The sequence below is a fragment of the Nomascus leucogenys genome, chromosome X (assembly GCF_006542625.1).
Source record: "Nomascus leucogenys isolate Asia chromosome X, Asia_NLE_v1, whole genome shotgun sequence".
Taxonomy (NCBI): domain Eukaryota; kingdom Metazoa; phylum Chordata; class Mammalia; order Primates; family Hylobatidae; genus Nomascus; species Nomascus leucogenys.
Window position 1 is genome coordinate 42,360,420 of NC_044406.1, and position 22,989 is coordinate 42,383,408.

Consider the following 22,989-nt stretch of genomic DNA (forward strand, 5'->3'; position numbering starts at 1 on the left):
TCCATGGAGATGGGAGGAGGTGATATAACCAAATATGTGGGGATAGGAGGGAAAGGAAAATTGACTGGTTTGTGGTTGACCAGTTTCTTGGCCAAATCCATGAGAGTGGGAGGGGAAAGAAAGAAAGTGACCAGTTCTATAAGGATGGGTGAGTGCCTTAGCCATTTCAATGGGGATGGGAGGGAGTGGAGTTTGACTAGTTCCTTGGGCATGGGAAGAGGGTTGGAGGCCTTTTTTTGATGTTGTGGAAGGAAGTTGACTGCCATCGTCCTGTCCCCCAGAGTGCTGAGAAGCGGAAGGCCATGCTGGATGAGCTAGCAATGGAAACGCTGCAAGAGAAGTCCCAGCACAAGGAAGAGCTGGGAGCAGTTCGTCTACGGCATGAGAAGGAGGTGCTGGGGGTGCGTGCCCGCTATGAGCGTGAGCTCCGAGAGCTGCATGAAGACAAGAAGCGTCAGGAGGAGGAGCTCCGTGGGCAGATCCGGGAGGAGAAGGTGGGTGGGTAGATGACGATGCCCTTCTTCCTCTAAAACCTGGGAACCACTGGCTGATAGGCCAGTGGGTGGCATGCATCAGGTACCTGCTCCTCTGCCTGCCTGGCCCATGACAGTCTGCCCCATCCCAGGCCCGGACACGGGAGCTGGAGACTCTCCAGCAGACAGTGGAAGAACTTCAAGCTCAGGTACACTCCATGGATGGAGCCAAGGGCTGGTTTGAACGGCGCTTGAAGGAAGCTGAGGTGAGTTGGTGATGCCTGGTGAGGAACAAAGGCTGATTGGGGCCCTCATGTCAAACCATAGAAGCAGGAGTGGTCAGGCCCTGGAACTTCCCGAGATTTTTTGGACTTAGGGATATCCCCACAGTCCCCTGGCTCAATAGCAGCCCTCTGGAGTGGATCAGGGGATGGCCATCAGATAGGACAGACTGTCACGTGTTAAGGCTGCCTTGCCTTTGTGCAAATTTGGAAAGGCACCTTTCTCCTGAAACTGTACTTCTGTCAGGAAATTAATGCGATACACTGATGTTATTTGAACAAGAACCTGCTGGGTGTGGTGGCTCACGCCTGTAATCCCAGCACTTTGGGAGGCCGAGGTGGGTGGATCACTTGAGGTCAGGAGTTCGAGACCAGCCTGGCCAACATGATGAAACCCTGTCTCTACTAAAAATACAAAAATTAGCCGGGCGTGGTGGCTGGCGCCTGTAATTCCAGCTACTCAGGAGGCTGAGGCAGAAGAATCACTTGAACCGTGGAGGCAGAGGTTGCAGTGAACTGAGATCGTATACTGCACTCCAGCCTGGGTGACAGAGCGAGACTCTGTCTCGGAAAAAGAACCTTTGTTGCCATTTTCTGGAAATCTCAATACATTGAAAGGCATTGTCATGTAGCAGTGAAGAGCACAGGCTGGAGTCAGTTGTTTGTCTAGGTTTGAATCCTGGCTGGGCCATTTCCTAGCCGTGTGACCTTGGGTAAGTTATCTGACCTCTCTGTGGCCTGTTTTCTTCAATGGTAGAAAGGGGATAACAATAATATCTACCATCTAGGTATTACGGGAGGATTATAGAAAATGAGTTAATATATGTAAAACCCTTAGAACATTCTTGGCATGTAGTAAGCACTGTGTTATGTTTTATTAAATAAAATAAAATGTAAATGCAAATCTAAGTCAACCATGTGAATGGTGCAACTTTAGATGTGACACTTCTGCATATTGCCTAAGGGCGTGTGGGGTTCCCTGCAGGAGGGTCATTTCTGCATACCTCTGGGCCCCCATTGCAGTCCCTGATACCCCTAACTGGGCATGATACCTACTGGGGGGCTGTGGCCAGACCTGGGACTTGTCTTGTAGGAATCCCTGCAGCAGCAGCAGCAGGAACAAGAGGAAGCCCTCAAGCAGTGTCGGGAGCAGCACGCTGCCGAGCTGAAGGTGCCTCTCGCATGATGGTGTTCCTCTCTCCAGACAGTGATGGGCCCTCCTGGGAGGACAGAGGCTTCCCAAGCCAATGCCTAAGCTGCTTTCTGCTTTGCAGGGCAAGGAGGAGGAGCTACAGGATGTGCGGGATCAGCTCGAGCAGGCCCAGGAGGAGCGGGACTGCCACCTGAAGACCATTAGCAGCCTGAAGCAGGTCAGCGGGTCCCTGCACATCCCCAGACACACCCCTGATCCTCAGCGTGCAAGAGGGGCAGGGAGGGAGCACGCTTCAGGCAGCCCTTCTGGCACCCGCCAGCCATGCCTGCTTTCTCCCACAGGAGGTGAAGGACACAGTGGATGGGCAGAGGATCCTGGAGAAGAAGGGCAGTGCTGCGGTAAGACGGAGGGGTGCCCAAGCACGGCTCCCTCCTACCTGTAGCCTGCCTCCTATGGGCCCACTGGGCCTCAGTCCTCATCTTACCCCTGTCCCCCACAGCTCAAGGACCTCAAGCGGCAGCTGCATTTGGAGCGGAAACGGGCAGATAAGCTGCAGGAGCGGCTGCAGGACATCCTCACTAACAGCAAGAGCCGCTCAGGTGAGGGACTAGGACAGGGAGAGGAGGCTGAGGCATGGAGGAGGCAGGGCCTGGGCCTGCAGGCTGCAGGTTAGTCCTGCATCTTCCTCAGCTGTGCTTTCCTGCTTCTGTCGCTCTGGAACTCCATCTGTCTTTTACCTTTTCTCTGTCTCTCCTCTGATTGTTTCTCTGCATTCTCTATTTCTATCTTTCTGTCTCGTTTTTGCCCTGTCTCTTCTCTATTTCTGTCTCTGCCTCTGTCTCAGTTTGTTCTCTCTCTTTCCTCTATATTTGCCTTTATCTCCTTGCTTTCTTTCTCTAGTTTTCTCCTTTTCTCTCTCTCTTTTTTTTTTTTTTTGAGACAGTTTTGCTCTTGTTGCCCAGGCTGGAGTGCAATGGTGTGATCTCGGCTCACTGCAACCTCTGCCTCCTGGGTTCAAGCAATTCTCCTGCCTCAGCCTCCTGAGTAGCTGGGATTACAGGCATGCACCACCACGCCTAGCTAATTTTGTATTTTTAGTAGAGACGGGGTTTCTACATGTTGGTCCGGCTGGTCCCGAACTCCCCACCTCAGGTGATCCGCCCGCTTCAGCCTCCCAAAGTGTTGGGATTACAGGCATGAGCCACTGGGCCCGGCCCCCGCCCTTTCTTTTCTCTGTCCCCTTATCTCTTCCCGCCACTCTGTCTCCTCTTCCTCTCTCTTCTGTTTATATCTCTGTCTGTCTCCTCACTGTATGTACTACATTACACACTCCCACACCTCACTTGGCGTTTCTAAATCTATTGTATACAATCTCTCATTCTATAAATCTCCATGCTCAAGTACAGGGTCCCTGATATAAAACTCCCCAAGTCTCTACCCTCCAGAAGCCCCCAGCTGAGCTAGGGAGACAGACTTATACACAGCCAGCAACACTGTGGTGTTTTCATTATACAGCTAATCCAATCTGTTATTTCTGCCACTTCAAGCAGAAGACACACACACACACACACACACACACACACACACACAACTTTAGTTGCTTCAGCCTTTTTTTAGACGGGGATGGCCTATAAATACATTTAAAAGTAAAATGCAGTGAAGGCTCTGGTGCATCTCTTAGATTACAGACTCAGAGAAAACTTGGTCCCTTGTTCCCCCACTCGGGATACCTATGGATCCCCACTCAGTCACCCCACCCTTGCCAGAGATCCTTGAGGGCTTTAAGTGATGTGGCAAAACAGATGTGTATCTCTCACCAAATCAATTTCTCTCTGAGGCACTTGGTCTCCTGAAGTAACCTTTCTTTAAAAAGGAGTTTTGTTTCTGTTTTATCACAGATGAATGTAAGAATCTTGGGAAAGGTGTAATCCCAGCACTTTGGGAGGCCAAGGTGGGTGGATCACCTGAGGTCAGGAGTTCAAGACCAGCCTGGCCAACATGGTGAAACCCCGTCTCAACTAAAAATACAAAAAAATTAGCTGAGTGTGGTGGTGGGCGCCTGTAATCCCAGCTACTTTGGGAGGCTGAGTCAGGAGAATTGCCTGAACCCCGGAGGCAGGGGTTGCAGTGAGCCGAGATTGCGCCATTGCACTCCAGCCTGGGCGACAAGACTGAAACTCTGTCTTAAAAAAAAAGAATCTTGGGAAAAGTTACAATTGTATACCATACATTCAATACATTCACCTTGTCCATTAGATTAAACTGAGATTGAGATTTAGGTGCGTGGGTACAAGAGCCTGCTTGCATCTTTTTTTTTTTTTTTTTTTTTTTTTTTTTTGAGACAGAGTCTCGCTCTGTCACCCAGGCTGGAGGGCAGTGGCGCGATCTCGGCTCACTGCAACCTCTGCCTCCCGGGTTCACGCCATTCTCCTGCCTCAGCCTCCCGAGTAGCTGGGACTACAGGCACCTGCCACCACGCCCACTTAATTTTTTGTATTTTTAGTAGAGACGGGGTTTCACCATTTTAGCCAGGATGGTCTCGATCTCCTGACCTCGTGATCCACCCACCGCGGCCTCCCAAAGTGCTGGGATTACAGGCGTGAGCCACCGCACCCGGCATCTTTTTTTCTCTCTGTCTCTGTCTCTGCTCTGGCTCACTTCTTTCTCCAGGGTCTCTGTTAGTTTCTGTCATCTGCTCTGGCTTTCCATCTCTGGCATTTTCTTTCTGCAAGTGGATGTGCCCTGTGCCCTCTCTAGCTGTCTTCCTTTCTCTGAACCCTGTGTCCAAGTGTGTCTGCCACTTGAGGCTCATGTGTACCCACATCGTTGTCTTTCTCCAACCTCTTCCATTTTCTCCTTCTCATTTTGTATGTGTTTCTCCAGAAAGGCAGCTCTTTCTTTTCTTTTCTTTCTTTTTTTTTTTTTTTGAGGCAGAGTCTCACTCTGTCACCCAGGCTGGAGTGCAATGGTACGATCTCGGCTCACTGCAACCTCCGCCTCCCGGGTTCAAGCGATTCTCCTGCCTCAGCCTCCTGAATCGCTGGAATTACAGGCACACACAACCACACCTAGCTAATTTTTGTATTTTTAGTAGAGACGGGGTTTCTCTATGTTGGCCAGGCTGTTCTCGAACTCCTGACATCAAGTGATCGGCCCACCTCAGCCTCCCAAAGTGCTGGGATTACAGGTGTGAGCCAGTGCGCCCGGCCTCAGCCCTTTTTTCTGTCTCTGTCTCTCCCTGTCCTCCTGTCTGCTTCTGCCTTTCCCCATGCCCAGGTGTCTCTCTTTCCATCTCTGTTAAATCTATTTCTGCCCCTTCCTGCTGGTTGCTGCCCTGGGACTCAGGGGTATTGGGGTTCAAGTTTCTCTTCCCTCCACCGCCCAGGCCTTGAGGAGCTGGTTCTCTCAGAGATGAACTCACCAAGCCGGACCCAGACAGGGGACAGCAGTAGCATCTCCTCCTTCAGCTACCGGGAGATCTTGCGGGAAAAGGAGAGCTCGGCTGTTCCAGCCAGGGTAAGGGGAAAGGAAGAACCTACAGCTCCAGCTTCTCTCAACCCAAAAATCTGAGAACCCCTCCCCTTTTCTCCTCACCTAAATCCATCTCCTACTTTGGGCGCAGCACACATATTTTCTTGTCAACTTTTCCCCAAGCCCACCAACTTGGATTCAGATTGCTACATGCAGGACAGGCCAATCATTCTCTCTCTGACTTTCTGTTTCATCATCTGTGGGCTAATTCCCCCTTCTCTGGTGCCATAAAGTATGTGGCTCATAGTAGGTGCACCATCCAAGGAGAAGGTCCCTTTTCCCAACTTGTAATGATCACTAATTATTATTGCCGGCTGTCATGTCAGCCTCCTTACCAGCCACTTTCCTTTGGAAATAACTTTTTTATTGTTCCACAAATAGTATGTGCGCGGCCGGGCGCGGTGGCTCACACCTGTAATCCCAGCACTTTGGGAGGCCGAGGCGGGCGGATCATGAGGTCAGGAGATCAAGACCATCTTGGCTGACACGGTGAAACCCCGTCTCTACTAAAAATAAAAAAAAAATAAAAAAAAATTAGTCGGGCACGGTGGCGGGCGCCTGTAATCCCAGCCACTCAGGAGGCTGAGGCAGGAGAATGGTGTGAACCTGGGAGGCGGAGCTTGCAGTGAGCCGAGATAGTGCCACTGCAGTCCGGCCTGGGCAAAAGAGCGAGACTCCGTCTCAAAAAAAAAAAAAAAAAAAAAAAAAAAAAAAAAAATAGTATGTGCGCATTGTAGTACATTTTTTAAAAACCACAAATGAGCAAAGATTTTTTAAAATCTTAAATGTCTGGCTGGGTGTGGTGGCTCATCCCTATAATCCTAGCACTTTGGGAGGCCAAGGTGGGCGGATCACTTGAGCTCAGGAGTTTAAGACCAGCCTGGGAAACATGGTAAAACTCCGACTCTATTTTAAAAAAACAAAAACAAAAAAACCTTGAATGTGAAAAAAAAAAAATAATATTTTCACCATCCAGAAGTCACCATTATAAATTCTTAGTTCAGGGCTGGGCGTGGTGGCTCATGCCTGTAACCCCAGCACTTTGGGAGGCTGAGGCAGGCAGATCACTTGAGGTTAGGAGTTTGAGAACTGGCCTGGCCAACATAGCAAAACCTCGTCTCTATTAAAATACAAAAATTAGCCGGGCGTGGTGGTGCGTGCCTGTAGTCCCAGCTACTCTAAAGGTTGAGGCAAGAGAATCGCTTGAACCCGGGAGGTGGAGGTTGCAATGAGCCGAGATCACACCACTGCACTCCAGCCTGGGCAACAGTGAGACTCCATCTCAAAAAATAAATAAATAAATTCTTAGCTCATACCCTTCCAGAATTCTCTCTCTTTTTAAAATCTAGATGAGATTAACCTGTTTTTATTCAACTGTTGTCTCTACCTTCCCAATTTGATAAGTTTTCATGTCATTGGCTGGGTGCGGTGTCTCCTGTCTATAATCCCAGTACTTTGGGAGGCTGAGGCGGGCAGATCACTTGAGGTCAGGAGTTCAAGACCAGCCTGGCCAACATGGTGAAACCCCGTCTCTTCTAAAAATACAAAAATTAGCTGGGCGTAGTGGCACGTGCCTGTAATTCCAGCTACTCGGGAGGCTGAGGCAGGAGAATCGCTTGATCCCGGGAGTTGGAGGTTGCAGTGAGCCAAGATCTTCCATTGCACTCCAGCCTGGGCAACAAGAGCGAAATTCTATCTCAAAAAAAAAAAAAAAAAAAAAAAATTTCACGTCGTCTAATACTTTGACCTTAACCAGATTTCTCTAGTTGGCCCCAGAATGTCCTTTCTTGCTGGTTTTATGAAAACTAGCATTCAGATTCAGAGCACATGTTACATCTGGTTGTTTTATGGCCCTTAAATCTCTTTAGTGTGGTCCCTTTTTTCCTGAGACCAACTTGTTGAAGAGGCCAGCCCAGTCACCCCACAGGAAGTATGCTACCTTTTGGGTTTTTCTGCTGGCTTCCTGGTGGTATGATTTAACATGTCCCTCTCTTCCAGTTTTCCTGTCAGCTGGAAGTTAGATCTCATTTGCTTTGGGATCTTCCTTTAATCCTCTCCACAAGGCTCTGATGTGGTTTACTCTCTACCCCCATTTAGGCAGAGGAGATAACAAGAGTCTGAGGGTACCAAGATGGGCCTACAGTCCCAGCTTCAGGGCCCACGTTCTCTCACCCACCTCTGGCCTGGTTCTCTTCCCCAGTCCCTGACACCTGTCTGGGGTCGTTGGTGCTGAGCCCGGGGCTGGCCTCTCCCCTTCTCTTTCCTGCAGTCCTTATCCAGCAGCCCTCAGGCACAGCCCCCTCGGCCAGCAGAGCTGTCAGATGAGGAAGTGGCTGAGCTCTTTCAGCGGCTGGCAGAGACACAGCAGGAGAAATGGATGCTGGAGGAGAAGGTGCTCCCTGCCTGCCTGCCTGCCCATCCCCACTTGAAGTGCCCTTGGGGGTGTGGGGTCTGCCCGGGCCCGCCTCATGTGTGAACATGCACAGTAGAGGGGTCTCAGGTGGGCTGGGCCATCTTGCAGGTGAAGCACCTGGAGGTGAGCAGTGCTTCCATGGCAGAGGACCTCTGCCGGAAGAGCGCCATCATTGAGACCTACGTCATGGACAGCCGGATCGGTCAGTGCCCCCTCCCCGGCCCTCAGCCCTGGTCCAGCCTTCACCTGGCCCTCCCTCTCCATTCTGTGCTGCGGCTTCTCTCCTCTCCTCTTGGAACTCAGTGAAGCTACTGACAAGACCATGGCCTGTCGAGGGGAGAACAGGAAAGCACTGTCTCTTGATCTCGCCTCCTCCCTCTTCTCTCTTTCTCTGTCATCTCTCCTCTCTCCATTCTCCAGTTTGTCTCTCTGTCCGCTTTCTCCTTTCCTCTTCCTGTGCCTCATCTTCCTCTCCTCTCCCTCTCCCTTCTCTCTTCTCCGTTTCTCTTTTTCACCCCACTCCATCTTGTCTCGCTGTCTATATTGTTTTCCTTCTCTGTTCATTGCTTTTGCTTTCTTTCAAACCTGCTCCTTCACAGATTTTTCTTTATTAATCAGAACCATACTGACCAACATGTGCTGAGGACTTTCTGTGTGCTCTGTGCTTCACATGCAGTCATGTGCATCTTTCCAGTTCCACAAGTTAGTTATCCTCATTTCTCGGGGCCATAGAGCTAGTGAGTGACAGAGCTAGGTTTTGTATGTCAAAGCCTCTGTCCTACATGACATGGCTTTTCCTGCTCCCTTCTCCCCTGGTATTCGTCTCCCTCTTTTCTCCTCTGGCTCTGCCTGGCTCTCCTCTGGCTCTGCCGAGGGGGTGGTTTTCAGCCTGGGCCCTTGCAGATGTGTCTGTGGCAGCAGGCCACACAGACCGCAGCGGGCTGGGCAGTGTCCTGAGAGACCTAGTGAAGCCAGGCGACGAGAACCTTCGGGAGATGAACAAGAAGCTGCAGAACATGCTGGAGGAGCAGCTCACCAAGAATATGCATTTGCACAAGGCGAGTGTGGCCTGCCAGCCTACCCATCTGTTCACCCAGCCACCTGCCTACCCAGCCACATAGCCCCTGGGTCATCTGCCAGTTCCCTTGCCCACCCACCCAGCCTGTCCTCCCAGCTATCCTCCTACCCACGCATCAACTACTACATCATGCTCTCATCTTCCACCCTCTCTTCAACTTATTATCCATTCGTTCCTTCCATGTACCCACCCATCCATTTATCTACACATTCACCCAACCATCTGCCCATCTGTCCATCTACCCAATCTACTACTTACTCATCTCATTGTCTACCCCATGTCCTGCCACCCATTTCTTGACATATCATTCTCTTATCTACTCATCAATTGCCCCTTGTGTTACCTTTCACCCACCCAGTTACCTGCTTGCCCACCTGTTGATCTCCATCTGTCCTCTGGACAATTCATTCATCCACCAATTTGTCTACCATAGATCCCCCATGCCCATGGCCCCCCACACACATCTTTCTGCCCAACCTGCCACCCAAAGACTTTCCCCATCTCTGAGAGTCAGAAAGGAGTCAGACCCAGCTCCTGCCTTTGAGAAGCAAGCTCACACTTAGTAGAAGAGCAGGTGGCCAGAGTGGTGGTGTATCCTGCAGCAGCACCATGCCACAGGAGGCATCCCACTCCCATTATCTGTAGCTCCCCACCCATCCTCATGACTTTTCTGAGCTCAGCCCACTGTTGGGGGTACTGTGAACTTCTCCAAGTACCTTCCCATCCCAGGCCAGACACAGCTGAGCATTGATTAATGAAAGGGTGTGAAGGAAATCACAGATGATACCCTACGTTTGGCAAGGGAGCAGCCTGTCCCCTTCTCTGGCCCCTGATGGTTCATTTGTTTCTTAGGATATGGAAGTTCTGTCCCAGGAAATTGTGCGGCTCAGCAAGGAGTGCGTGGGGCCTCCTGACCCAGACATAGAGCCAGGAGAAACCAGCTAAAGACCTGCAGGCTGCACCCACCTCCTCCCCTTCCTACCCCTTAGGATGCCATTCCCTTGGGCTGTGGTGGAAAAATGAGGGCTGGAGCCAAAATCAAATAGCTTGGGAGACTGGACATTAAAAGGGCTAGAGGCCTGATGGTTAGTGTTAATGATCCTGTCTTAGGGCAGAGGCCACCAGGGAGTGGGGATCGTGAGGGAAGGGGCAGGGATTTCTCCTTCTTCTTGGTCCTGGCTCCCAAAGGCTTCTGTCTTCATCTCTGCATGAGCTCTCCTTCCCAGAGACCAACTCTTTTTTATTTTATTTTATTTTATTTTATTTTTTAATTTATGTCTGGAGCCTGGCTACTCTGCATTTGGGATTGGGGATGTTGGGTGGGTGTGTGGTCCATGTTCAGCGTTCTAGCAACACGTGCGTGTGTGTGTGTAAAGGCTGTGCAGCCAAAATACCATCTGGCCAGACGGGCCCACCCACTGACTGTCTCGTCTCGTTCTTTTCAACCAGGAGGGATGTGCTGGGGGCGGGGAGGTTCACACCATTGGAATAGGGAGGGAGGTCTCTGGCTGCAACGTTACTCTCTTTTCCCCACCCTCATCCAGCCTGTCTCCATTTACTGCTGACCAGCCCCTCAAACTGAGTGGAGCTGAAATACCTGCAGATATGTACATGGGTAGACATGTATGGGATTGTGGGTATAGATGAGTAGACAGACGGGAGGATGGGTAAGTGGTTGGATGGACCGATGGATGAGTAAGTGGACGGTTGCATGGACTGATGATGGATAGACTGGGAAATAAATGGATGGATGGATGGATAGGTGGTTGGATGAATAAATGGGTAGATTGGTAGGTGGATAGAGGATGGATAGTAGAGATGTAAATGGACAGATGGATAATAGGTCTATGGACAAATGGATGGGTGGATGATTTAGGTAGATAGGTGGATGGATGGGTTTATGGACAGGTTAGGAGTAAACAGACCAATGGTTAGGGGAATGGATGGATGGGTAGATGAGCTAATGAATGGGAAGGGTAAAGAGTGGGAGAAGAAATGACGAGTGGAGCTATGTATGGACAGAGATGGGCAGAGGATGTCACCCTGCGTGTGTTCCGGGTGGGAAGAGATGGGCAGAGGATGGATACATACAGATAGATTGGCAAATAGCCAAATGGGGTGAACTTACAAATACAAATGGATGAATGAGTGGGTGGGTAGATTAACGACTAAGTGGACAGATGGGTGGGTGGAGGGATGGATAGAGGAATTGGTTGTGTGGGTGGGAGAATGGATGGATGGGTAGGTGGAGGAATGGATGTAGAAATGGACAAATCAGGAGTGTGCCAAATGGGCAATTGGAAGATTACACGGGTGGGTAAATTGGGTGAAAGGCTAGGCCTGGCCCTGCATTACGGTGCCCCTGTCATCACACTCCTTTAATTAAGATTAAGCATCCCCAGTGTGTGCTGTGTCCAGTGCTATCACCTTTCACATCATGTAATGCTCCAAATGACGCTATCAAGTTGGGATAAGTCTCTCCATCTGACAGTTGAGGAAACAATGCAAGTCACTTGCTCAAGGATGCAGCAAGTCAGTGGCAAAGCTGGGGTTTGAACCCACCCATAGCCAGCCAGAGGCATTCCATTATCAGTGCTCCTGCCATCCAGAAGCAGAGCCCTCTAGCGGAGGAGGTGTGATTTGAGGCCACTGGATATGGACAGATAAGAGACTACCCCCTCGGAGTGGGGCCTGCCTGAGATGGTAGGGGGGTGGGACCTGGATTGTCCCCCTCTACATTCCCTTTACCCTCATTTCATATCTAAAAACAGGAAGTCCCGTGCTCCAGTCCCACAGCCGAAGTCTTAGAGCTGGGGCTCTAATCCATGCTGCGCCCCTCAAGGGGGCGGCTTCGGAAGCTTGGCCATCTAGAGAAACACTCCCCAGCAATTACCCCCGACTCCTGGCTCTCCTGCCCTTCCACAGTCTGGGGGGCAGGGAGGGGACAGCGCTGCATCATTCCCTGTGGCACTCCGCTCTGGGGCCATTAACAGACGCCTTCCCATCGATCGGATCTGCTAAGTGCTGCTGATTCAGGCGAGTGGGGGTGGGGGCCCCTGGGGGCAGAGCGGGTAGGAGCTGGGCAGGAAGAGAGGGGAGTCCAGGAAGGAGGTGGAGAGAATTGGCAAAGTTCCCTGCCACCCCCATTTTCCAGATGACGCGACTGAGGCCCAACCAGCTTTGTAGGAGGCGGAGTCTCCCCAGGGTCCCTCTCTGGCTGTCCTAGGGGAGGGGGCTCGGGGAGCCACGAGGCCCCTCCCTGCCTCTCTCTCCATCTCCCGGCAAGCTCGGAGGGGCGGGGAGAGAGAGCCAGAGGAGGAGGAGAACTCAGGCAGCTCTGCAGAGGGGGCCAGGAGCTCGGGTGTTTGGTACCCCCAGCCCCACCGCTGTTGCTGCTGCTGCAGCGGGGACACAGGTGAGGACGGCCCGAGAGGGAGGGGGAGGGGGACCACCACTAGCGCTGTCCTCATCCTTCCCTGGTCCAGCCCCCACGCCCTAGCCCATCCTGGGATAGTCCCCAGGGGTCCCACTGGACCTTGCCCTTCCCAGGCCTCCTTCCAGGGACCCCGCGCCCTCTCCCTGCCTATGCCACCTTCTCCCCTACGCCTGGCTGTGATTGCTTCTCTTCCTCCTGCTGCCGCTGCTGCTACTGCCACTGCCCAGCACACACCGCCAGCCCCTCGGGGTGTGGTTTCCCCAGACCTGCCCCCAACGGTGGGACCCAGCCTTCTCCCGGCCTCTCCTGCCAGCTTCCTGCAAAGCCCAGGAGCCCCCCTCCCTGGAGACACACCCAACTCCCTTTCAACACCCCACCCCCCTCTTAATCCCATTTTGGGGGTAACCCCCTTCCTCTTATTTAGTCTTCATAGATCCTCTGGGTGCTCTGGGACTGTGCCCAACTTCCTAACATTTGAGTCCCGGCCCCTTGGAATTCCCCAGACCCCTTTTTCCTCCCTGTAGAACTCCTGAGAGTGTTGACCAGGCTTTCTTGGCCCCTCTAGATACCCACCTCCCCCAGATAACTCTCAGCCTCTCAAAAAATAACCCAGCCCCCTGTCTACCCCTTTAGATAACCCCTTCCCCTCTCCAGCCCTACTAGGAAGCCCTGGCCTCTCTTTTCTTCCCCAGAACTCCTGTAGAGTACAGACACCCCCCCGGGCTATTCTTGGCAACTCTAGGCAGTCCCAAGACACCTTTCAGCCTCTTTACAACCTCCTAGATCCACAGCCACCCCTCGAGATGCACCAGCTCCCTTTCCAGATCCATGAGGGGGGTCTAACCCTCTTATGCTTCCCCTAGAAGTCTTGAGGGTGTGGACAACCCTCCTCACCTGTCTCAGCCCCTCTAGAACCCCCATTTCCAGGCACTCTCAAGTCTCTTTCAAGCACCTCTGGTCCCATTTCTACCCCTCTGGATGCCCCAGTCTCCTCTCCACCCCCACAAAGGAGTTCCAGGCTCTTCTGCCTTCCCTGAGACTCTTGAGAGTGTAGAGAACTTCCCACGTGTTTCTTGGCCCCTCTAGACGCCCCCAGACACCTCTCAGGCACAGGCTGACTTCTTTAGAATCATCTCAGTCTCTCTAAACCCTCCCTCAGCTCCTTCTTGGCCCCATCCCCACACCCCTTTTCTGCTCTTCTCCATGTCCCCAAGGCCCTTCTCAGTCCCTCAGAACATTGCCCAGGCCCCTCCTAGGCTCTGTAAATGTCCCCCAAACTCCTTCGCATCTCTTTAGTTCTTCTTCCTGCTTCCTCTTGGCCTCTCTAGACACCCCCAGTTTCCTTGTTCGGGTGGCTCAAGGTGTCTCCAAGCCCCCACCATCCTGGAGACAGCCACATTCTCCTAAACGCCACCCTCACTAAGTCTCCCTGGGCTTGGGGAGTGGCACGATGGCGGCAGGCCTGGCCACGTGGCTGCCTTTTGCCCGGGCGGCAGCGGTGGGCTGGCTGCCCCTGGCCCAGCAGCCCCTGCCCCCGGCACCGGGGGTGAAGGCATCTCGAGGAGATGAGGTTCTGGTGGTGAACGTGAGCGGACGGCGCTTTGAGACTTGGAAGAATACACTGGACCGCTACCCAGATACCTTGCTGGGCAGCTCAGAGAAGGAATTCTTCTACGATGCTGACTCAGGCGAGTACTTCTTCGATCGCGACCCTGACATGTTCCGCCACGTGCTGAACTTCTACCGAACGGGGCGGCTGCACTGCCCACGGCAGGAATGCATCCAGGCCTTCGACGAAGAGCTGGCTTTCTACGGCCTGGTTCCCGAGCTAGTCGGTGACTGCTGCCTTGAAGAGTATCGGGACCGAAAGAAGGAGAATGCCGAGCGCCTGGCAGAGGACGAGGAGGCCGAGCAGGCCGGGGACGGCCCAGCCCTGCCAGCAGGCAGCTCCCTGCGGCAGCGGCTCTGGCGGGCCTTCGAGAATCCACACACAAGCACTGCAGCCCTCGTTTTCTACTATGTGACCGGCTTCTTCATTGCCGTGTCGGTCATTGCCAATGTGGTAGAGACCATCCCGTGCCGCGGCTCTGCACGCAGGTCCTCAAGGGAGCAGCCCTGTGGCGAACGCTTCCCACAGGCCTTTTTCTGCATGGACACAGCCTGTGTACTCATATTCACAGGTGAATACCTCCTGCGGCTGTTTGCCGCCCCCAGCCGCTGCCGCTTCCTGCGGAGTGTCATGAGCCTCATCGACGTGGTGGCCATCCTGCCCTACTACATTGGGCTTTTGGTGCCCAAGAACGATGATGTCTCAGGCGCCTTTGTCACCCTGCGTGTGTTCCGGGTGTTTCGCATCTTCAAGTTCTCCAGGCACTCACAGGGCTTGAGGATTCTGGGCTACACACTCAAGAGCTGTGCCTCTGAGCTGGGCTTTCTCCTCTTTTCGCTAACCATGGCCATCATCATCTTTGCCACTGTCATGTTTTATGCCGAGAAGGGCACAAACAAGACCAACTTTACAAGCATCCCTGCGGCCTTCTGGTATACCATTGTCACCATGACCACGCTTGGGTGAGTGTGGACTCTGCATTGGGGGCTGCCTGATTACACTCACCCTTTCTGTAAAATTAGGAAGTTTAAAGGAATGATCTCTCTCTCTCTCTCTCTCTCTCTCTCTTTCTTTCTTTCTTTCTTTTTCTTTCTTTCTTTTTTAAACGGAGTCTTACTCTGTCGCCCAGGCTGGAGTGCAGTGGCAAGATCTCAGCTCACTGCAACCTCTGCTTCCTGGGTTCAAGTGATTCTCCCGCCTCAGACTCCCAAGTAGCTGGGATTACAGGTACATGCCACCACGCCTGCCTAATTTTTGTATTTTTAATAGAGACAGGGTTTCACCATGTTGGCCAGGCTGGTCTCAAACTCCTGACCTCAGGTGATCTGCCCGCCTTGGCCTCCCAAAGTGCTGGGATTACAGGCGTGAGCCACCGCGCCTGGCCTCTTTCTCTTTTTGAGCTTCAGTTTGCTCATCTGTACAAACTGAGGGAGCTGGACTTAATTCTTCAGATCCCTCCCAGCTCTGACAATGCCTTGATTTTCTAGGTCAGGAGACTTGGGTTCAAGGATTGTCTTAGCTGCTCTCTTTCTGTTGATGTTTTCTCATGGCCTCAGTTTTCCCCTCTGTAAAATGGGAAATGCTGATCCCTTCATCATCTAGAGAGGATTCAATGACATCATAGTTGTGAAAGTTCTCTGAATGTTTCTGGTGCAGGATACATAGGTGTTGGCTTTCTAGCACCTTTTTCTGTTTTGGGGACCCATGTCTCCCAACCTTCTAGAATTGTCTGCTGTGTGGGGCACTACTTCTGTGCCTTTGCGATTCCTTGATGTTTCCCAGAACAAGATGTTTTCAGCATTTTTTTTTTTTTTTTGTCGATCCCTGCAGAAGAAACAGAGTTGGGATAAAAGTATCAAATGGAATCATCGAACTCACGAGCTTTCTAAAGATACTGTCAAGGGCAGATGCTGTGATCCTTCTCTAAGTTTCCATCACTGGGATTGGGTATACAGTTGGTGCTCAGTATCTGTTGAAGGAATAACTGAATGAATTGGGTTTGCTCAGTTTCTTCATAGAGGTACAAAAAAAGTTGATTTGGGGTTTCTAAAGCATAGAAACCCCAATTTTGGTTGGAGGTCCAGGATCAGACTGACAAACAAATACTGAGCGCTGACAGTGGGCTGGAACTGAGTATTTTGATGGCTTTTACTCTATTCAGGTCCTCACAACAACTCTGTGAGGGTGGATGGCTGCCCATGTCTCACAGTTGAGGACACGGTCTGAGATGACACATCACAGAGCCAGCAATGGCCAAGTTGGAGAGACTTTTGAGCAGAGTCCTGAATGCTTAAAATGAGTCAAAATACAGAAATAAGGAACAGCCATCCTAGGGCACAGCCTGAGAAAAGGCTTAGAGGCTGAAGACTGCAGAGGCTGTGTTTCTGTGGAGGAGTTCTGATTGGTTCTGCGGTCAGAACAAAAGTATGCAGTGTGATCTTGGGCGAGTCAGTTACAGAATCTCCCTGATCTTCAGGGGAGCTCTCTGTGAACAAGTTAGTAAGGTTGGCTCTGCTCTACCTCTGTGGGAGGTGGGTGGCATGGAGAAAGGCAGGGAGGTTTCAAAGCTCCTCCCTGTTTTGTCACATGTGGACAGTTTTCACGGATTCCCCTATAGGGGAATGAAAAGGGGTCCTACCTAGACCAGGTAAGACAGAGGCAGCCAAAACCAACAAAACACTCCTCCTGGGACTTGACGCCCTTCGGCTGGCCTGTGGTGCTGGGACTCTCTCCCCAGGAGGCTGTGTTCACTGCCTGTGACTTCCTCATGCTCCCCTCTGCTTGGTTTTCATAGATTTCTGGCTGACTCAGGTGCTTGGTATGTAGCTTGGACAGGTGCAGCAGATGGTAGGGGTTGAGGGCCAGGCCCATTTCTCACTTGACCCCCCAACATTTTACAGAGCAAGAAACTGAGGGATTCAGAAGGTTTGAGTGCCTGGCCAGGGTCACAGAGCTAGTCCAGTTAGATGGGGTGGAGTGGGGGACTGAAAGGTAGGTGGGCACTTTTCCTGACCTTGGCCTACCTCCCCTCGCTCCAGCTACGGAGACATGGTGCCCAGCACCATTGCTGGCAAGATTTTCGGGTCCATCTGCTCACTCAGTGGCGTCTTGGTCATTGCCCTGCCTGTGCCAGTCATTGTGTCCAACTTTAGCCGCATCTACCACCAGAACCAGCGGGCTGACAAGCGCCGAGCACAGCAGGTAACCACACTTTCCATCCGAGCACCTCCTACTCCCCACACCCCAAGCCAGTCTACTTTGGGGCTCACCCACCTGACCTTTTATCTCCTCTCTCTGCAGAAGGTGCGCTTGGCAAGGATCCGATTGGCAAAGAGTGGTACCACCAATGCCTTCCTGCAGTACAAGCAGAATGGGGGCCTTGAGGTGGGTCGGGGCCTGGATAGGGTTGGAGTGAGCCATAACAGGGGGAGGAAGGTGCTGCCCTTATCGCTCTGCTCCATCCACTCCAGGACAGCGGCAGTGGCGAGGAACAGGCTCTTTGTGTCAGGAACCGTTCTGCCTTTGAACAGCAACATCACCACTTGCTGCACTGTCTAGAGAAGACAACGGTGAGGCCTAATGTGAGGTGATATAGCAGAATAGAGGGGGTCCCTCTGTGGCCATGCCAACTCTCTCCCTTGGATGGGAGGCTCACTACAAATTGTGGAAATCACACAGAGCTTCCTGGAAGAGGCTACAGGAGAGCCAAGCCTTGAAGGATGGGCAAGGGAAGGGAAGAGGGAGTAATTTCCAGAAAGGAGAAAACAGCCTGAGCAAAGGCTTGAGGGTGGGATCAGCTCCCATGGGATGCCCCATGACCCTGCCTCCCTTCTGCCCATAGTGCCATGAGTTCACAGATGAGCTCACCTTCAGCGAAGCCCTGGGAGCCGTCTCGCCAGGTGGCCGCACCAGCCGCAGCACCTCTGTGTCTTCCCAGCCAATGGGACCCGGAAGCCTGCTGTCTTCTTGCTGCCCTCGCAGGGCCAAGCGCCGTGCCATCCGCCTTGCCAACTCCACTGCCTCAGTCAGCCGTGGCAGCATGCAGGAGCTGGACATGCTGGCAGGGCTGCGCAGGAGCCCTGCCCCTCAGAGGTAAGCAGCCCTCCTATCTGCTAGCCACACCTGGGGAAGCTCAGAGCTTAGACCAGCAGCTCTGAGATTTCATAACTCCAGGCCTAGCAAGTGAAGCTCGAACCCAAACCCCTCCATGCTGGAAGCTTGGGCTTATCTTGTCTGTAACTCATTCTTTATCCATTCTTTTTTTTTTTTCTTTTTTTTTTTTGAGACGGAGTCTCACTGTCACCCAGGCTGGAGTGCAATGGCAGGATCTCAACTCACTGCAGCCTCCACCTCCTGGGTTCAAGCGATTCTCCTGCTTCAGCCTCACGAGTAGCTGGTATTACAGGCACACGCCACTACGTCCAGCTAATTGTTGTATTTTTAGTAGAGATGAGGTTTTGCCATGTTACCCAGGCTAGTCTCGAACTCCTGACCTCAAGTGATGCACCTGCCTCAGCCTCCCAGAGTGCTGGGATTACAGACATGAGCCACCTCGCCTGGCCTCTTCATCCATTCTTTCACCAAATATTTATTGAGCACCTACTGTGTGGCAGGCACAGTTGTAGGCAACTTGGATGCGGCAGTGAATGAACAGACAGAAGCCCCTGTATCCCAGTCCTCTGGAACTTCTATTCTAGTGGGGTAAGACAGTTAATAAACAAATACACAGATTATATAGCATATCAAACAGCTGTAAACACCAAGGAGAAAAGTCAGTCAGGGATGGGGGCTAGAAAGCATAGAGCAGGCCGGGCGCAGTGGCTCATGCCTATTATCCCACCACTTTGGGAGGCCGAGGCGAGCGGATAACAGGTCAGGAGTTCGAGACCAGCCTGGCTAACATGGTGAAACCCTGTTTCTATTAAAAATACAAAAAACTAGCTGGGTGTGGTGGCACGCACCTGTAATCCCAGCTACTTGGGAGACTGAGGCAGGAGAATCGCCTGAACCTGGGAGGTGGAGGTTCCAGTGAACTGAGATCACATCATTGCACTCCAGCTTGGGCAACAAGAGCAAAACGCTGTCTAAAAAAAAAAAAAAAAGCATACAGCAGGGTGGTGATGCAGTTTTTTTTTTTTTTTTTTTGACGGAGTCTTGCTCTGTTGCTAGGCTGGAGTGCAGTGGCGTGATCTTAGCCCACTGCAACCTCCGCCTCCCGGGTTCAAGCGATTCTCCTGCCTCAGCCTCCCAAGTAGCCGGGACTACAGGCACATGCCACCATACCCCGCTAATTTTTGTATTTTTAGTAGAGACGGGGTTTCACCATGTTGGCCAGGATGGTATTGATCTCCTGACCTCATGATCCACCTGCCTCGGCCTCCCAAAGTGCTGGGATTACAGGCGTGAGCCACCGCGCCTGGCTGCATTTTTTTTTTTTTTTCGAGACGAAGTTTTGCTCTTGTTGCCCAGGCTAGAGTGCAGTGGCGCGATCTCGGCTCACTGCAACCTCTTCCTCCCGGGTTCAGACGATTCTCCTGCCTCAGCCTCCTGAGTGGCTGGGATTACAGGTGCCTGCCACCATACCCAGATAGTTTTTTATATTTTTGTTATGTTTATTTTTATTTATTTATTTATTTATTTATTTATTTTTGAGACGGAGTCCTGCTCTGTCACCCAGACTGGAGTGCGGTGGTGCAATCTTGGCTCACTGCAACCTCCGCCTCCCAGGTTCAAGCAATTCTCTGCCTTAGCCTCCCAAGTAGCTGGGACTACAGGTGCGCGCCACCACGCCCAGCTAATTTTTGTATTTTTAGTAGAGACGGGGTTTCACCATGTTGGCCAAGATGGTCTCAATCTCTTGACCTCGTGATCTGCCCACTTTGACCTCCCAAAGTGCTGGGATTACAGGCATGAGCCACCGCACCCGGCCAATTTTTTATATTTTTAGTAGAGATGGGGTTTTACCATGTTGGCCAGGCTGGCCTCAAACTCCTGACCTTCAGGTGGTCCACCTGCCTCGGCCTCCCAGAGTGCTGGGATTACAGGCATGAGCCACCACTCTTGGCTGGTGATGCAGTTTTAATAGTGTGGTCTGGGAAGGCTTTACTGAGGTGACAACTGAGCCAAGACCTGAAGGAGGCAAAGGAGTGAGCCATGCAGATAACTAGAGGAAGAGCTTTCTAAGCAGAGTGAATAGCCTGTGCAAAGGCCTTGAGGCAGATGTGGGTCCACATTAGAGACATAGCAAGGAAGCTATCATGGGTGGAGGAGAGTGAGCTGGGGGAGAGTGGTAAGAGGCAAACTCAGAAAGGAGTGAGGGTCCTACCTTAGATCCTACTGTGGACAGTTTGTAAGGACTTGGACACTGTTAGGAGTAACCATGAGAGATAACATTTTCATATGTATGTTCATTGTGTTCCAGACACTGCTCTGAGCACTTCGTATCATTTTTAATCTCACTTAATCTCCACAGCAACCTATGAGGTGGGAGATAGTGTTCGTCCCATGCTACAGATGAGAGAAGAGAGAGGTTTGGAGTGGTTAAAGTGGGACCAGGATTTGAACCCAGGACTATCTGACTCCAGAGTCCTCACTCTTTACCACTATAATTGGGGATGCAGGAGAAGTACTTAAGTACTTAGCACAGTGCCAGGGACCCAGTAGGTGCTCAATAAATGCCATGATTGCTGTGGCAAGTATTAATTTTTTTTTTTTTTTGAGACAGAGTCTCACTCTGTCGCCCAGGCTGGAGTGCAGTGGCGCAATCTCAGCTCACTGCAAGCTCCGCCTCCCGGGTTCACGCCATTCTCCTGCCTCAGCCTCCCGAGTAGCTGGGACTACAGGTGCCCGCCACCACGCCTGGCTAATTTTTTGTATTTTTAGTAGAGATGGAGTTTCACCGTGTTAGCCAGGATGATCTCAATCTCCTGATCTCGTGATCCGCCTGCCTCGGCCTCCCAAAGTGCTGGGATTACAGGCATGAGCCACCACATCCGGCTGATAATTTTTTTTTTTTTTTTTTTTTTTGAGACAGAGTCTCATTCCGTCACCCAGGCTGGAGTGCAGTGGTGCAATCTCAGCTCACTGCAACCTCTGCCCCCCAGGTTCAAGCAATTCTCCTGCCTCAGCCTCCCGAGTAACTGGGATTACAGGCATGCGCCACCATGCCCAGCTAATTTTTTGTATTTAGTAGAGACGGGGTTTCATCATGTTGGTCAGGCTGGTCTTGAACTCCTGACCTCAGATGATCCACTCACCTCGGCCTCCCAAAGTGCTGGGATTACAGGCATGAGCCACCGCACCCGGCCTAAGATAACTTTTTAAGAGCCTTCCATCTTCTCCACCCTTGTCCACAGCCGCTCCAGCCTCAATGCCAAGCCCCATGACAGCCTTGACCTGAACTGCGACAGCCGGGACTTCGTGGCTGCCATTATCAGTATCCCTACCCCTCCTGCCAACACCCCAGATGAGAGCCAACCTTCCTCCCCTGGCGGCGGTGGCAGGGCCGGCAGCACCCTCAGGAACTCCGGCCTGGGTACCCCTTGCCTCTTCCCCGAGACTGTCAAGATCTCATCCCTGTGAGGGGTAGGCCTGCCAATTCAGAGAGTCCTCTTCATTTTTGGGAACTCCTTTCCAAAGCCATATTTTTGGGAGGCAGAGAGGGGCAGGCTTGGGCACCCCTTCTGCCCCCCTACTGAGAACTATGCAATGGAGTTTCATGAAATGGTCCACATACTGGGGAAGTAGCCAGGAAATGGGAAACTTCCTCCCACCCCAGACATCTTTCCTGGTAGGAGCTGAAGCACTGGGCTTCCACAGGCCCCTGGCCTCCTTGCCCCAGCACACTGGGACTGGCCCCACTCTCCCAGCTGGACTCCTGCATGCTCCTCCCCTTGGGCTCTCAGATGAAGGTAAAGCTTTGATCCGACATCTGAGCTCTAGCCTAAGAAGGAGAGTTGAGATTTCCTCCTCCCTCTGGCTGGGATATGGAGCTTTGCAGGTTCAGAGAAGAGAACGCTCACCTCTGATCTGGCCTCTACGTGAGGTCCCCACCTCCATCTGGCCCAGCAATTTCCAGATTCTGAAGCTTGGAATGCAAACACAGGCTTCATGGGCTGTGGCCTCTGCAGCGACCTGCCATCCCCAGGCCTTGCCTGAGGGGTCAGGCTGCCTCTCCCAACAGACACTCAGATAGCACAAATTCTACTATCCCCTTCCCTGGCTGCTGGAAATGGACCCCGCAACCCTGTCCTCTGCTGGGCCCCCAGCAAACTCTAGCAATAGCAGCTGCTGCCGTGTCATTATGCAAAGCCTCTGACCAGTTTGCTGCAGCATTTACATCTGCCCTAATCAGAGGGGCCACCTCTAACTACTCCTCCTCCTCTCTTCTCCTCTGGTTTGCCTCCTTCTTGGGGTGGGCTGGAGTCTGGACTGGCTGAGATAAGAGCCTGGCAACCAGCAAGAGCTGGGCTGTATTTGGAGATCAGGGGCTCCGGCCTGGGATGTCTCTGAACTTTGGGAGTTATAGGAGACAGGAGGAACTTCTCCTCCTCCTCCTCCCCTACAATTCCTTTTCACATATTCCTTTCTTCTCCCTCTGGGGTCACCTTCCAGAACTCTGCTCTCAGGCTGAAATCTGGCATCATCTCAGGTTCCCTGTCCCCAGCACTGTCCCCATGGAGCTGGCGGCTGACAAAGATGTAGTTTCCATCAGTCAATAAAACCTGAGAGGAGAGATGAGGACTGAGAGTATCTCCTCGCTCTGTGGGTTTGGGGGCTGGGTTGGCCTTGGGCGTTGAAAACACTCTGATTTCAATCCCTTTTGGCTAGGAGAAGGGCTGGTATGGGTCAAGGTATGGGAGATGGATGGTTGGTGATGTATTCTGGAAGATGGGGATCCAGGAGAAATGAGTGTGGTTTGAGGAGTTCATCTACAGCCAGTGAGACAGGCCAGGGGGTCCTGAGACATTCCTCCTTGGATATCATCTGCGCCAGCTTCCTGATTCACAGATCGGG

At 52.2% G+C, this 22,989-nt stretch overlaps 2 protein-coding genes across 4 annotated transcripts in view; both read left to right on the forward strand.

Moving 5' to 3' along the window:
• GRIPAP1 (GRIP1 associated protein 1) overlaps positions 1-10,351 on the forward strand; it is a 28,756-nt gene extending 18,405 nt beyond the window's left edge. Inside the window, exons 16-26 of one of the 2 annotated variants that reach the window (XM_030807005.1) lie at positions 282-494; positions 626-739; positions 1,848-1,925; positions 2,029-2,124; positions 2,249-2,305; positions 2,407-2,506; positions 5,293-5,423; positions 7,708-7,830; positions 7,960-8,053; positions 8,755-8,909; positions 9,782-10,351. In XM_030807005.1, the coding sequence (XP_030662865.1) occupies positions 282-494; positions 626-739; positions 1,848-1,925; positions 2,029-2,124; positions 2,249-2,305; positions 2,407-2,506; positions 5,293-5,423; positions 7,708-7,830; positions 7,960-8,053; positions 8,755-8,909; positions 9,782-9,874 (1,254 nt within the window). In that variant the 3' untranslated portion in view covers positions 9,875-10,351. The remainder of the gene's footprint in view (positions 1-281; positions 495-625; positions 740-1,847; positions 1,926-2,028; positions 2,125-2,248; positions 2,306-2,406; positions 2,507-5,292; positions 5,424-7,707; positions 7,831-7,959; positions 8,054-8,754; positions 8,910-9,781) is intronic. The other variant, XM_030807006.1, reaches the window with a different exon arrangement.
• A 770-nt stretch (positions 10,352-11,121) lies between these two features.
• On the forward strand, positions 11,122-22,708 carry KCND1 (potassium voltage-gated channel subfamily D member 1). 2 transcript variants are annotated; one of them, XM_030807466.1, is made up of 7 exons: positions 11,122-12,344; positions 13,694-14,936; positions 17,013-17,175; positions 17,275-17,358; positions 17,445-17,543; positions 17,816-18,066; positions 21,330-22,708. In XM_030807466.1, exons 2-7 carry the CDS (start codon positions 13,816-13,818, stop codon positions 21,553-21,555), a joined length of 1,944 nt encoding a protein of 647 aa, XP_030663326.1. In that variant the 5' UTR covers positions 11,122-12,344; positions 13,694-13,815; the 3' UTR covers positions 21,556-22,708. The 2 variants fall into 2 exon arrangements, with proteins under 2 accessions (XP_030663326.1, XP_030663325.1); XM_030807465.1 differs by having other exon boundaries at positions 11,122-14,936.
• The last annotated feature ends 281 nt before the right edge of the window (positions 22,709-22,989 follow it).

Excerpts from the sequence above, each read along its gene's own strand:
- KCND1 (XM_030807465.1), top strand. The coding sequence starts at position 13,816 with ATGGCGGCAGGCCTGGCCACGTGGCTGCCTTTTGCCCGGGCGGCAGCG. Across the intron at positions 17,176-17,274 it reads ACAAGCGCCGAGCACAGCAG|AAGGTGCGCTTGGCAAGGAT; the intron begins GTAACCACACTT and ends CTCTCTCTGCAG. Across the intron at positions 18,067-21,329 it reads AGGAGCCCTGCCCCTCAGAG|CCGCTCCAGCCTCAATGCCA; the intron begins GTAAGCAGCCCT and ends CCTTGTCCACAG.